This window comes from Amphiprion ocellaris, chromosome 11 (assembly GCF_022539595.1).
Source record: "Amphiprion ocellaris isolate individual 3 ecotype Okinawa chromosome 11, ASM2253959v1, whole genome shotgun sequence".
Taxonomy (NCBI): Eukaryota; Metazoa; Chordata; class Actinopteri; family Pomacentridae; genus Amphiprion; species Amphiprion ocellaris.
In genome coordinates this window covers 3168936-3182780 of record NC_072776.1, presented here as the reverse complement: position 1 = coordinate 3182780, position 13845 = coordinate 3168936, and the positions used below count along the sequence as shown (strand labels likewise).

Sequence of the window (13845 nt, the reverse complement as noted above, 5' to 3'; positions counted from 1 at the left end):
GAGGATTCACATTGTCTCTCTCACAGGCACACGCACACAGAGAAATGTTGGAAACAAGCATTTGCTTCATTTTCTGGCAACTTCCCACCACAACCATGCTCTGAATCTGCACACAGGCCACACACACAACGCACAAGTCAAATGAAGTTTACTTACATTTTCAACAAATCCCAGCAGCTCTGCCGTCTGTCTGTCTGCCTGCCTGCCTGTCTGTCTGTCTGCCTGCCTACCTCAGTCTGTCTGTCTCAGCTCTCCGAGTCTCTCTGGGTGACAAATAATGGCGAAGGCGAGAGGGAAAACGTTTTAAAAACTTTTTTTTTTTTTTTTTTTTGAAATTGTGTGTCTCCTAGCTCAGAGTGGGACAGGCTGAGCGTTGTGTGCCATTCTTCCAAGTCTATTTTAACCCTCACCACAGGAAACGCAGGAGCTGATCCAAGTTCAAAGTCACGGCTGCCGACCCTATAAGAAGTTCTTTATTTCTCTGGAAAACCACAGAAAAAAAAAAAACCTTCCCCAGATAGGGTGAAAAAACAAAATTTAGAGGAAGAAAAAAATCAATCGGGAAGAGGCACATGGTTGCGGGTTTTCCTTCTGCTTGGGAGAAGAAGAGGGGTCCAGCCTATTGAAAAAATCCCCAAAGACCAAGTATTTCAACAGGTTTTCAGAAGCACACATTGAGACGTGGCCCTGCAGATGTAACAATTAAATCGCTTGAAATATGCACTGCTCAGAGTGTGATCTGAAGTTGGAGCTGACAGGAGAAGAAATCTCAATAAAATCAACAGTCTTGATCACAGAAGGGCGCTCACGGCTGCGTATTCTAATGGGTGCCAAAGGCGTATTTCTTCCCCTGTGTTATCTGACAGTATCAATATGTTGACACACTGGAAGGTTACTTGTGTGGCTTCCGTGACCTTGTGTTTCATGGATGTTTGACCTATGACCCGTTAAGACCACATATGTTGCCCCCTTGACTCCTTTTGGTAAAATAACCCTGTTTATGACAAAGCGTCTTTGTTTTAAAGAGAGAGAGGGAGAGAGAGAGAGAGAGAGGTTCAAGACGCCCCCGCTTCTCTCTGAGGCATCGACAGTTTTTGGGGGGGTAATGTGGAAACTATATGTCAATAAAAATTAACCCATTCTTTCAGGAAACTCCATTCTGGTTTTTTTTTTTTAAAATTTCAAAATAAAATAGATAAAGTGGTAATTGAATGATATTTACAAATTGTTGGTATTTTAATCATCAAAATTCTATATTTTGGTGTTAAATTTGCCCGTGTATCAATTAGCTGCAATTTACCGTGTTGCTTTAATTTACTGTGTATGAAACAGGGGCCCCTCCTAAACAAATCATAAACAATGCACCCACCGCTCCTTCTGGGTTTTTTATGAGGCTTCCAGGAGCTCTTTTTGGAGCTGGGCATAATTTATTTTTTATATATTTATTTATTTAACGACACACACACACACACACACACACACACACACACACACACACACACACACACACATAGGTGGTCATGGGTGATATATTTTTAGAGACCTAAAAATTGTAATAATAGTATAAACATGAGCCAGAGTCATTGTCCAAATTAAATAAAATGGTCACCTGCTAATAAACATCACCCTAACATGAATTCATATGCGTTTTATTTTTTATTCTATGTAATTCTGCAACACCCCATTTGTAAATAATAAAAATTCTTAAAGTGAAGCCTTCACCTCAGTTGCTGATGATGAAGTTCATAAATCAGTTTCAATGGGAACATGATGCGCACCTGCCCCATGATCTGGAGCTCTCCTTTCTAACAGAATGAAAATCAATAAGAAAACTTCACGAGGGAGGATCAGTGCGCCACTGGTTCAATGTCTGAAGTTGCACGTACATTTTATTTATTTTTCAGGTTCCAAAAACCTGCGAGTTGCTTATTTGTAGTTTTTTGTTTTTTTAGGCGACTTCCCCCCAGTTCGATTGGAAACATGAATTAAGACATGTCAGTAACTGTTCCACGTACTGCTGTCAACAGGGGCATGATCTGTCAGTGAAGTGAACTAAATGCAGTTTAAGTGTCTGCCAAGCCAGGTTAGAAGCAAGACGAGGGGAAAAAGCTGGTGAATAATGGTTTGTTGGTGTGCAAAAAGAAAAAAAATAACACCTTTGAAGGTGCTGCCAAGACAGTCACTGAAATAAAATGTCAAGCTGATTTAATTTACTGCTGAACCTTCACACCTCAAGAAAAGGTCTGCTTTAACTTCTCATAGAATAAAACCGCAACTTAAATTATATTAAGTGATTTTTTTTAAACGGGGAAGTTTGAAAAAATAAAGTGAACAAATCAAGTTTTAAGAGATTTTTGCTGGTTTTCCTACCTTCAGCATTATAGAAGAATGACAGCCTGCACTATTAAAACTTAATTTAATGCTTCTTTAAATTTAACTGCGATAGCCAAATTATTTGTAATCGCCATATGGAGAAAAAGAATCATATCCACAGAATACTGAGCAATAAACTGCTGCTGAGAGCAAAGGGTTAAAACTAACAACACCTAAATCCAGGGAAAAGATATTCTTCTGATGTCTGCGTTTTATTGATTTACCTTGAACTGTATTTTACTTATTTATTTTAATGTGGAAATGTCTGCTCACATGTGCCCTTGGCATTTTTTATTTTCTTGACAGTTCATATTACGTCTTGAAAAAAAGCTTCGTGTTTTCGAAGCCATTCTTTTTAACCCCTAAAAAAGCCTAATTGAATTAACTTTGCGCCACTGCCGTCTTCTTGTTTTTACGCATGAACGTGTCTTGAACACCAGCTACAGAAATCCACCAGCAGCTGGCTTGTTTTCCTTTTCTCTTAATTATTATTTATTTTTTATGACAAAAAAAATCATGTCCATACAGAGACATTTGGTCAAAACCAAAACACGGATAAACTAAGCTGCACTTGTCACAAAAACTGATATTTCGGTCATCCACATGCAGCAGCACCAGTAAACATGGAGCCGCACAAACAGATCTGCTGGTAACTTTGTGAGTACAACTTTTTGGAGTCAACAGCGATAAAGAGAGTGAGGGGGCGGAACCCTGCTGAGCCCCTGCGCTGAACGACAGCCAATCGCTTCGTTCTCCTAACTGCCAGTCACCGAAATCCGTCCAATACCCGCAGTGCCATTTCTAAACTGTATTCCCCACTGTGTCCTCCAACTGTTGTATGTTCTGCCAATCGCTTGAGGACAGAGTGGGAAAAGGAGCAAGCAGAGTTAGAAGCCGGACAAAAGAACTTATAGACCCCTTATATACATATTTTCCTCATGTTTTAGAGAGCGTGGTGTGGTGAAAAACAATTGCGGTGAGTGCGGATGGACTTGTCAGTGTAGATATGGAGCCCCCTTTAAGCAAGAGGAATCCGGCGATAAGATTAGCGGATTTGGCAGCGACTCAACCCCTTCCTCATCAGAATATGACAGGCTTCCCGGGGCTAGGGGGGCATCACCCTCTCTCCCACCATGCCCACCTCCACCCTGGGGAGCTGGGCAACGACCCCGGAGTGGCACTCACTCCATTTGGACCAGAGCACATGGCACAGACAAATGCTCTCAAACTTAGCCCATCTCAGCACATTCAGAGCCATCCCGAAGCCCAGACCGCGGCATCTTTCACTTCTGCTCAGACCACAGTTGGTTTCCCCGTGGCTCACCCCCACTCAGGCTACTCAAGCAGCAGGGACTTCATCCTCAGGAGAGAACTCTCAGCCTCTGCTATGCATGCACTTGGCGACCAGCATAGTTCCGCCTCCTCCCCTCATCACCATGGCATGTTCATCTCCCCAACAGGTGCTTATGGGCACACGGAAAGTGGGGCCCATTCACTTTTCACTGGACTTCACGACCAGGCGTCCCCAGGTGCCCATCACCATGCCCTCAATGGGCAGATGCGCCTGGGTATACCGGGGGACATCTACGGCAGGCCAGAGCACTTCGGGCACAGGCCAGAGCACTATGGACCGTCTTCTCTCCACAGCTACAACTCCATGAACCTCAATGTGAACATCGCTTCTGCTCCTCACGGAGCCGCGGGGGCGTTTTTAAGATACATGCGGCAGCCCATAAAGCAAGAGCTAATCTGCAAATGGATTGACCAGGAGCAAAGTCAGAAAAAGCCCTGCTCGAAAACTTACAGCACCATGCACGAACTGGTCAACCACGTCACGGTGGAGCATGTCGGGGGACCGGAGCAGAGCAGCCACGTCTGCTTTTGGGAAGAATGTCCGCGGGAAGGAAAGGCGTTCAAAGCGAAGTACAAACTGATAAATCACATCCGAGTTCATACGGGAGAAAAGCCCTTCCCGTGTCCGTTCCCTGGATGCGGAAAAGTGTTCGCTCGATCGGAGAACCTCAAGATTCACAAGAGAACTCACACAGGTCAGTACTTCTAATTGTCTCAAACTCGCACCGCGCAGTCTTAAAAACATCGCTTGTTCTCAGGGTATTAGACTACATCCGACGCGACCTTGATTTACTATTCACATCCTAAACAGACAGACAGAGCCGCCGTGCGTAATTGCGCACAGAGGCGAGAGAAAAACTTTTTTATTCAGTCACGCATTCGCACAGCGCGTTAACGTGTTTCATTTCCTTTCTTAAATATAAACTTTTCTCCTTTACTCGCCGAGACGCCCGCAGTAGGCGTGAAAGGATCAGGGCATATGATTTGTAAAACGTGCTTACGTACGTGCAGCACAGCGCTGGAACACGCGTAAATGTAATTGTCTCCAGGCGCAGGACGTTCACGCAAAAGCACGGTTTATACATCGACGAGTCCATCACATGATGCATGATGTCTAAACAAAAACATATGTATTAGGTTGAGACACTGATTTCCTGCTGACCACAGGGAGAATCAGCTATATGATGCAGCCTCTGTGCTGCTGGCTGCAAAGAAATCTAATCTATCCGGATATACTGTCGAGCAAAACAACTGCAGCATGATAAAACGTCCGTCAGAGCTGCTTTGTGCTTAAACCTCCAGACAGTGACTGTTAATAACAGACTGACTTTCCAGTACGTTTGATTCTCATATGTGAGAGCTACTTTTGTCATCATTACATAGCTCAAGAATCTATTTTGGCCAAAAAAATTAGCTTAAATTTGGCTTTTTGCTACCAGTATAGACAGGCCTCTCCGTATTATTGCATCATGTAAAATCCCCTGGGAAACAAATAAATAATTTATCAAATAAATAAATAAAATCCGAGTTGCATGGTCATTTTAGTTAGAAATGTTACATTTGGAGGCTTTATTGTCACCCTTATATGTATGCAGGATTTAAAAAAAATAAAAAAGCTGCGTGTTTCCATTTTAATATGACAGTGATTGTGTGTGTGTGTGTGTGTGTGTGTGTGTGAAGAGTTATAACTAGAGTCGACTAGGGTACATAAACATCTCCTGGTGGTCTCCTGAGTGCCCCCCTTTCCACCCACATCCACACACATACATGTAAACCACAAGGCCTAAAGGCATGTTACACGTGTTCACACAGGAATATGCTTTGGACTAGTGGGTGTGGGGTGGAGGGGTGTAGTGGATGTTTAGTGAATAAGCTTTGGAGAGGAGGAAGCCCCAGAGGAGTGACTGCTACACTAATGAGATAGTTTTTTTTTTTTTGCCTGTATTTATTTGAAGGTGGTATGTTGACAAGCACGACTGAGGTTTATGAATTCTTAAAACTGCAAATACACTAAATGCGGCTGAAACGTGACAGCTTCCAGGACTGGAACATGATCCCACATGACTGACTCTATCTGCTTCTCGTTTATTTAAGGGGAGAAGCCTTTCAAGTGCGAGTTCGACGGCTGCGACAGAAAATTCGCCAACAGCAGCGACAGGAAGAAGCACTCTCACGTCCACACCAGCGACAAGCCTTACTACTGCAAAGTGCGCGGCTGTGACAAGTCCTACACGCACCCGAGCTCGCTACGGAAACACATGAAGGTGCACTGCAAGTCCCCGCCGCCCCCTTCCACCAACGTCACCTACATCTCCTCCACGAACCCCCTCGGGGACCCTCTGTCGCCCAACTCTGAACCGCACAGGAACCGCTCGGCGAACCTCTCCCCTCAGGTCACCAACCTCAACGAGTGGTACGTGTGCCAGGGGAGCGCAGGGCCCAACCACCTCCACACCCCCTCCAGCGACGTCCCCACGTCGGACTCGGACGACGAGGACTCTTTCAGAAATTCAGACCCAAGGACGATGCTCTGATGCCCCTTTTTACAACCACGTGACTGTCCAACTTTGCCATCTAGTCGACCCATTATTAAAAACAAAACAAAAAAAAAAAAGTGTGTAGATCCATGCTGGCCCGTGCGTTTGGGATACTGATCAGTTTATTTTTTAATTTTAATTTTGCTGTTGTCACTCAAACTACTGTGCAAATTAAAAAAAAAAAATCACATTAATTGTGGACGCAATGGGAGCTTAATTATAAGAGAAAGAAAATTCTCTTAGGTGACCCCTGACCTTTAGCTACAGTCTAAATCATACCTGCCAAATACACAGTTTCAGATTAGATCTGACTTTGAAAATCGGTTTAAAAGAACCAAAAATCTTAACATGATCCACATTTCATTTGCAAAATAAATTCCTACAAGATTAATATGCAGAGTTTAATTAACTGCATGTCTTAAGACTCAACTGGTGTGCTGAAATCTTCCCCTTGGCCTCCCATCCTCCTCTTGCAGTTAGTAACTACACTGCAATCAATCACTGTCATGTTATGGAGATTTAAAGGGGGATAAAGGTACTATGTGTGACCCCACAAGTGGCCACAAATAGTTAGTGGACAAAATCTACAGGCTAGAGATGAGACTTTTTGTATTCTTACATGTGATTTCTTTAAAATGTGGTACAAACTTTGAAAAACCAATAAGGAAAAAAAAGAGGAGGCAAACATCCGAGTGTCTTAAGGGTTCTCATTTCCTTTTTTCAGATTTATACAATACATGTGTTTGGATGAAATTTTGTAATATTTAAGAACTATTTAAGACTATATTTTATGCAAAATACACAAGTGTAATGCTTGTTAAAGAGTCCAGTAAGTCCCTTGAGACCCTAAATGTCTACACTGACAGGCTTTGGCCCTGTAGGATTTGTATATATGTAATTGTAACTGATGCTTGTGAATGTTGTGTAGTTTTAATTACGAAAAAAAATGTTGTTTTGTACATTGTAATTTATTTGCTGGTATCAATGTTTTACTGGAATTACAGAAACACCAAAGAATAATAATATCAGTTTTGGTGATGTGTAGTACCCTGCTGATGGTTTTATTTTTTTCTTCAAAATTATGTTTCACTTTTTTTTTCCTGGTTTTGGTTCACTTTTTATTTTTATTTGTGCTCTTGTAAAAGAAGAAAACATTTACTTGAATAGGCTGTGTAATGTGAAAAGTCCCTTTCTCGCATGCCTTTTTGTAGTAATCTGTCTTTCATATTGAGGTGCATGGTGCCATTGGACATAATGGATAAAAAAGAACAAAAACAAAAAAAGAAGAGAGATGAATCAGCTATGATTGTGCAGACCCTTGATGTTCAAGATTTAATTTACAACATAACAGTCATGCTAAAAAAAAGTAATAATAAAAAAATACCAGGACATATACAGTAAATAATTAACAAGTGTCAAATTATTATTATTATTATTTATGAGTGTATTTGATTAAGTGAGGCAATTAGAAAATTTACAGCCTATAACTGGACTGTTCATTTAGCTGGTGATTGTGAGATTTATACTTTTTTTGTACAATGTATTAAGGAAGCTTTCCTCTTTAAATAATTAACATTTTTAATATGAACTGTAAAGAAAGCATCAGTGTCAAAGGGAAACGTTGAAGCAGCTCTGTTCATTTACTCTCCTGACATTTCTATAAAATATCCACAGCTCTCAGAAACAGGCCTAACGGGCCAAGGAGGCTGGTATAAACTAATCACTGAGCTAATGGGAAAACTTATAGCCCCCTTATGGCGCAACCTCTGAAAGGCGCGACCAGCACAAAGCAGCCGAGGCATGAATCATTCATGGGAAAAATAAAAGATAAAAAGATATCTGACAATAAGCAAAGCCTTGTATAGAGTGTATAAAACAAGTTCCCCCACTTATTTCCTCCATTAAAACGCACAATCTCACTTTCAAAGAGTTGCCTGTCCAGTCCATAGAATTAAAATTGACCAACGCCAGTTCTGCACCACTTCAAAGAGCTGCAGCTCCTGAGAGGAAGGCCTGGCTGCTTTGACAGTCTTCATGGTGCGTTAGGATTTCTATGGCAATTGGGCAGTGAGACGCTCAAGATTTGAACATGTTCGGATGAAAAACTCAAAATGCCACTAAATGAACGATAATCAAAGCAGAGGATGCACCTTGTCCACAAAAAATACGCGTTTTTAGCACGAATACGCGGTGGGCAGGTAGCTGGCTTCATCCTCCACACAGGCTGCTTATTGCTGAACGAAGTCAAAAACAAAAAAGAAGCATGTACCAAATGACAAAAAAAAAAAAATATTCAATTAAGACACCTGGCTCAGATCAACCTGGAGAATCTGGACACAGTGGCACCAAAACTGCTCACACGAAATCAGCAAATATTAACCACCATTTACAGTCCAAGAAAAGCAGCACAGTGACGCATTAATAAAAAGCAACATCTGCAAGTTCTATTACAGGATCTTTACCAAATGTACAGCTGCCCTCTCATGATTTAAAAAAAAAAAAAACACTTTATCTCCTGCTTCATTCACTCGTGGGCCTCCTGTGTGTTTTGTGCGTGGACTTTTAAAGGGCTAAAAGGGGCCAGAAGAGGAGCGTACTTTGTAGGTTCTGTTTGGAAACAAACGCTCAATGAATGTTCCAAAATAAACACGGTGAAAAATAACCAGAGACAGTTCCTTCGGCATTAAAAAGGAGGGAGACTTAATAAAAAGGAGTGAAGCAGTCACCCTTCAGTGAGAAACGCTTTGAAGTAGAACTTATTATCTGAGGAATACTTTTTGGTTGTCCTAACGACGCTGCTGAATGGGAAAGGCGCTCCTTTGTCAGCGATTTGTTCTCCTTTAGTGGGATGTCCGTGGAAATCACTTACATGGGCCACCTTAACATACTGCCTGCAAATCAGTAACTGGCAGAGTCAGACATGCAGACGCCACTTTAGGGAGGACAAAGCGAAAAGTCGCAGTGAGAACGCTGCTGCTTCTCAATTGCGCCCTTTAAAGGGGTTGAGCGATAATTTCTCAGACGAGCGTAGAACCAAAACAAATGCCGCCTTGTCAGACTTTACAAGCATTATCCATCTCCTGAATACCGTTGGCACAATGCGCACGAAAATTGCATGTGTGAAGTGATCATTTTGGGCACAAAAGTTAAGAGTGTCCGCTCCAGAACGCAGGTCATTTGATCCGAGCACCTGCGCCTTGGAAACGGCAAGTGTGCCTGGCTCACCTTTTTTTTTTCTTTCTTTCTGTGGATTTAGAGGAGAGGGAGGGGAAAAGTAGAAAAAAAAGTGAAGAAACAATTCCATACTTCTATTTTATAATATAAATTAACTGTGATTGAATTTACTTTAGATGTTTTTGGAAAGCAGGTGTGGAGACGCAGGCAGCACCTCTTCACACCCCCACCCTCAGCCAGAAAACACAACCAGCAGAACAGCAGCACCTTGTGACAGCTTTGGCCCCGTTTTTGCTCAGCTCCAAAATTAAATCCCACATCTCCTGCTCCCAAAGGTGACAAGTGAATACGAAGAAGAGAGGGACAAAGTGAAATGCAGATCCATGGAAATAAAATAGGAGCAGTGAGCGTGCGTAAATCAAACTGACACGTAGAAAACCTGATGGTATTTTATAGTAAATCATTTATGTGATACATTCATATCCATTTAGTAACGTTAAAGGACTATTTAATACCTGCTCAACTCAAATAAACACCCTGTAATAAATAACTGTCAGTTGTTTAATGCTGGGTAATTAAGAATTTAAGGAACTCTAGATTTTGATGCAATTTTTCCACTTTACTTCTGTATAAATTAGGCTACAAGCAAAACAAGAGCTTTAATTTGATAACTAAAATTTTTTTTCAGCATAAAGCCTCGTATTGATGGGATCTGATGTTTTAAACTCATAACTAGGACATTCAGTGTCCCAACACTCCACATTAAAGCGTGCCTGCGTCAGAATTACACCTGTGCGTCTATACAAACTTTCTCAATGTGTCACATTTTTCCTTTTATCTCACAAACACTCCGGTTTGATGGCCACATATTTGCTATCCAGGCGTTTTGACAACTTTTTTTTTTTTTTTAAAGCTCTCTACCTGGTTAACTATCTTAAGTTTCAAGTCAGAAAACAAACAGCCCAGTTGCTGTTACGTCTCTCCTCCCGGTTAACTGGAGACTCGAAACTCCATGACTTCTCCTTCGAAGCTGATTTTTTTTTCTCCTTTTTCTTCCAGCCGAGCAAAGCTCAGCTTTTATTCTGCTCTGGAGAACAGTCAGTGTAGTTTTTTCTACAGTACACGCACTTCCAACCTGCAGGGGACACGTCAGTAGCAGGCTAAAGGAGCAACTAAAAACTTGTGCGTTTTTGGAGGAAGGATTCTGTCCTCCCTGAATTGTGGATCGTGAACGCTACGGGGGGAAACTAAACATTCTTTGTCGGGGTTTTTACACTCGGGATGTCGGACGTCTGCAGGTGGAATGTCGCTCCTCTCCTGCCCAACTTCAGCAGCTGTGGTTTCACCTATTAGCCCCGATGTCTTTCCCAAAGGAGTGCGGGAGTTAAACATCTGACAATGAGCGCGCCGGGGGGTTACTCAACTGACCTGTACTTGGTTTTAGTTTCATAGGAACTTCATTAAATCAATTACCCAGTGAGCACATCATCATTTTTGTATTTTTTATTAACAAAAAATGTATTTCTCTCTCTCTCTCTCTCTCTTCTACTGTTTGGCATATTCTGCAGAGCAACCTGAAGGCATAATTCCCTTCAGGTTGCAGGTTGTACCATTAAATATAATCAGAACCTGAGTAGTGCTCTGAGTGCTGTGAAAGAAATTGCTTCATTCTTCTCTGACATTTAGACTCTGTCCTTTGCAGCTCCCTTCCAACTTTCCAGCTAAGTGGCACCAAGAATACCAGCAGTCACAACAGCTTATCATTGGTCCTCTGTTTTCATCAATTAATTTAAAAAGGGCCTTATTAGAACGTTTCAAAGCCAAACATGTTGCTACAAAAACACGAACACTCAGTAATCATCCTGCAATTAATTTGTGTTTTCGGTGTCAGAAAAAGGAAAAAGAAAAGGTAAAAGAGGGCAGAGAAAGTAAAATGAACACTAACATGTTTAAAATTACAAGAACAAGTGCCATGAGGCATTTCTATCATTTAAGTACAGTAGCTGTCTAAATAATTGCAATCTTAGACATAAAATTTGTGTTTAAATCAATTCAAAAATACCAATTATGTGTGGTATATTGTCAACACAAATGTAAAAAGTAATTTTTATTGAAATGCATAAAAAAGAAGCCTCTCTATGTTTTATAATCACTGCATTTTCTTCTTTACTTTGTGCTATAAAAAGCAGATCATCTCTGACATGAAAGATCATTGCAACACCAGTCGAGGCATAATTATAACATTTTAACTAAATCTTTTCAGGGACTGAGGTTACTTAACTGATTTCCTACGTTGTCACATGCATCATGGCTACTTTGCAGTCGTGCACTGCTATTTTGGAAGAGCGTGATACATCACTCAGAAACTGACATAATATCTGGTGGCTCAGTAACATCTGTGGGGGTAGAGACTTGGTGCTGGTCCAAAAGCCCCATCCCAGGACTGGGAGCCACTCCAAGGCAGTAGGTGAGGAGAGCAAGGTCGTCCACGGACAACCGCATGAGCCAGGCCCTGCTACCTGGCCCTCATATAGCCCACCGGCCAGAAAGTAGAAACTAAAGTGCAGATAAGCGTGAGCATGCTGCCCCAGTAGCCTCTTATTGAATGACAGGGCTTTCCTAAAAGCCTCTAAATGCAGGATGTAGGCTTCAGCGTACTTGGAAAGTACGGATGAGCGGGTGGAGGGAAAATGATGAACTATATACTCAATCAAAGGGAACCAGATGGACTTTTTAGTGAAGGATATTTTTGATTCGTGCTCGGGGATGATAGTGCTTACAGCATACTAGATGAAACTAAAAGAAACAGCTTCATCTCTGGCACATGAAGAGCATCATGTGTGACTTTAGTATGTTGTAGTTAGAAGCACGTTTTAGAAGAAATAAATAAAATTTGGGCTGATTTGACCACCGAACGGCACACTACAGCCAGCCTTGTACGTGTTGTTGTTGAGGATGTGCTTCCACTTCTACACTGACCTGGGGCAAACAGGCATTTGAGGCCTCTTTTCAAATAAAAGATTACTTTCACCACCACAATCCCTGCTAATCAAATTTAAATCCACGTATCTCTCTTCCTTTGTATCTTTACGTTGCTTAAAACTTATCTATGATTGATGGAGATGATTTCAGAAGCGTAGTGCCAGTCCACCAGTTTTATTCCACCCTCTCCATTGTGGGCTGAGATTGGTATCAGGATCAGATTTGTGCAGAACTATCATGCCTGCAACATCAGACAGCTGGCCCTGAATGCATTTGGTTTTATTGCAGAAAAGGTCAGCATTTAGAGAGGGGGAAATCACTCTATCGCAGCTGGGGAGAGGCGAGAAGGGGCATCCTTGGAAATGAGAGGAGGAGGAAAGAAGGAGGGTTGTGTCCAGATAAGGAGACACGGAACATGAGAAACTCTGGACACAGTCCCATTAATAAAAAGAAAGACAAGGAGCGATCTGTGCCAAGAACAGATAAGACTCCTGCTCCCAACATCTGAGTTTCTCGAGCCACTGTAGCTTCATCGTGGGCGAACTGGTGAAGTTGGTTACCAATCATCCTGAGCTTCTAGGCTCACTGTAGGAGCTCTAATCCATCGTGATAAGCCAGTGCAGCAGCAGCAAAGCATCCAGTGTGGAGCCACCACTGCCTCCTCGACCATGCAGTGCCAGGACCTCCCTCTGGCTTCATGGAGATGTCTGCATGGATCCCCAAACATCACAAGGTCTCACACCCATTCTCTTTAGACAGACCTGGGTTTGGCAGAGACAGATATGGCTATGACTGGTGCAGAAGAAAATGTGGCGTCTTGATGTTTCCAACTGACCAGGGGATAAGCCAGAAAGGAAATATGGCTGGATAGGCAATGAGATTGAGATATGGGGGTCTCCATCTGACCCGGGGGCTTCAAAGAGATCTTGGTTTTCGTCTGTTGAGGCCCCAGATGAGGCTTAAGACATGAACGACTGAATACCAAGATGACCTATGGTATTAATGGTGTCCAAGAAGCAGCCCCGGCAGCTCTCCATGCACTATAGCCTTTCCACTTTGCTTTGTATGGTGGCGTCGATGTTTAGCTTTAAGAAATTCAGTTTAAGAATGAAACCACAACCCCCTCAGTCTCATCTAAGGACATTAACGGCGCACTTAGTGGCTCTTCTACTTGCTGTGAAGATACTGATGACAGCCATAATGTGTCTGGTTGTCCCACAGGACACTTAGCTGTGGACTGTCCCAATCACAAGACTAATTGTATAATTAGGCCAGCTCCATTGGGGACGGGAACCTTTTGGCCCTTTGCAGACACTTGCCATGGTAAATGACAGTATATCTCACAAACCATCAAAGCTTATCCATCTTAGTGACACAAACCTTGAGAGATGGTGATATTTTATTAACATGACTGATAGTTCAGCAA

At 42.2% G+C, this 13845-nt stretch overlaps 1 protein-coding gene and 1 long non-coding RNA gene across 3 annotated transcripts in view; one reads left to right on the top strand and one right to left on the bottom strand.

The window, feature by feature from the left end:
* The window catches only part of LOC129350005 (uncharacterized), a 74343-nt gene extending 71256 nt beyond the window's left edge, over positions 1–3087 (bottom strand). For both annotated transcript variants that reach the window (XR_008603194.1, XR_008603195.1), the window contains exon 1: positions 157–3087. This is a non-coding gene — a long non-coding RNA (uncharacterized LOC129350005). The remainder of the gene's footprint in view (positions 1–156) is intronic.
* A 292-nt stretch (positions 3088–3379) lies between these two features.
* zic5 (zic family member 5 (odd-paired homolog, Drosophila)) lies at positions 3380–7882 on the top strand. The gene is made up of 2 exons (XM_023276644.3): positions 3380–4421; positions 5821–7882. The coding sequence occupies exons 1-2, from the start codon at positions 3380–3382 to the stop codon at positions 6258–6260; spliced, it is 1482 nt and encodes a 493-aa protein (XP_023132412.1). The 3' UTR covers positions 6261–7882.
* Positions 7883–13845: the final 5963 nt, after the last annotated feature.

Excerpts from the sequence above, each read along its gene's own strand:
- zic5 (XM_023276644.3), top strand. The coding sequence starts at position 3,380 with ATGGAGCCCCCTTTAAGCAAGAGGAATCCGGCGATAAGATTAGCGGAT. Across the intron at positions 4,422-5,820 it reads TCACAAGAGAACTCACACAG|GGGAGAAGCCTTTCAAGTGC; the intron begins GTCAGTACTTCT and ends CGTTTATTTAAG.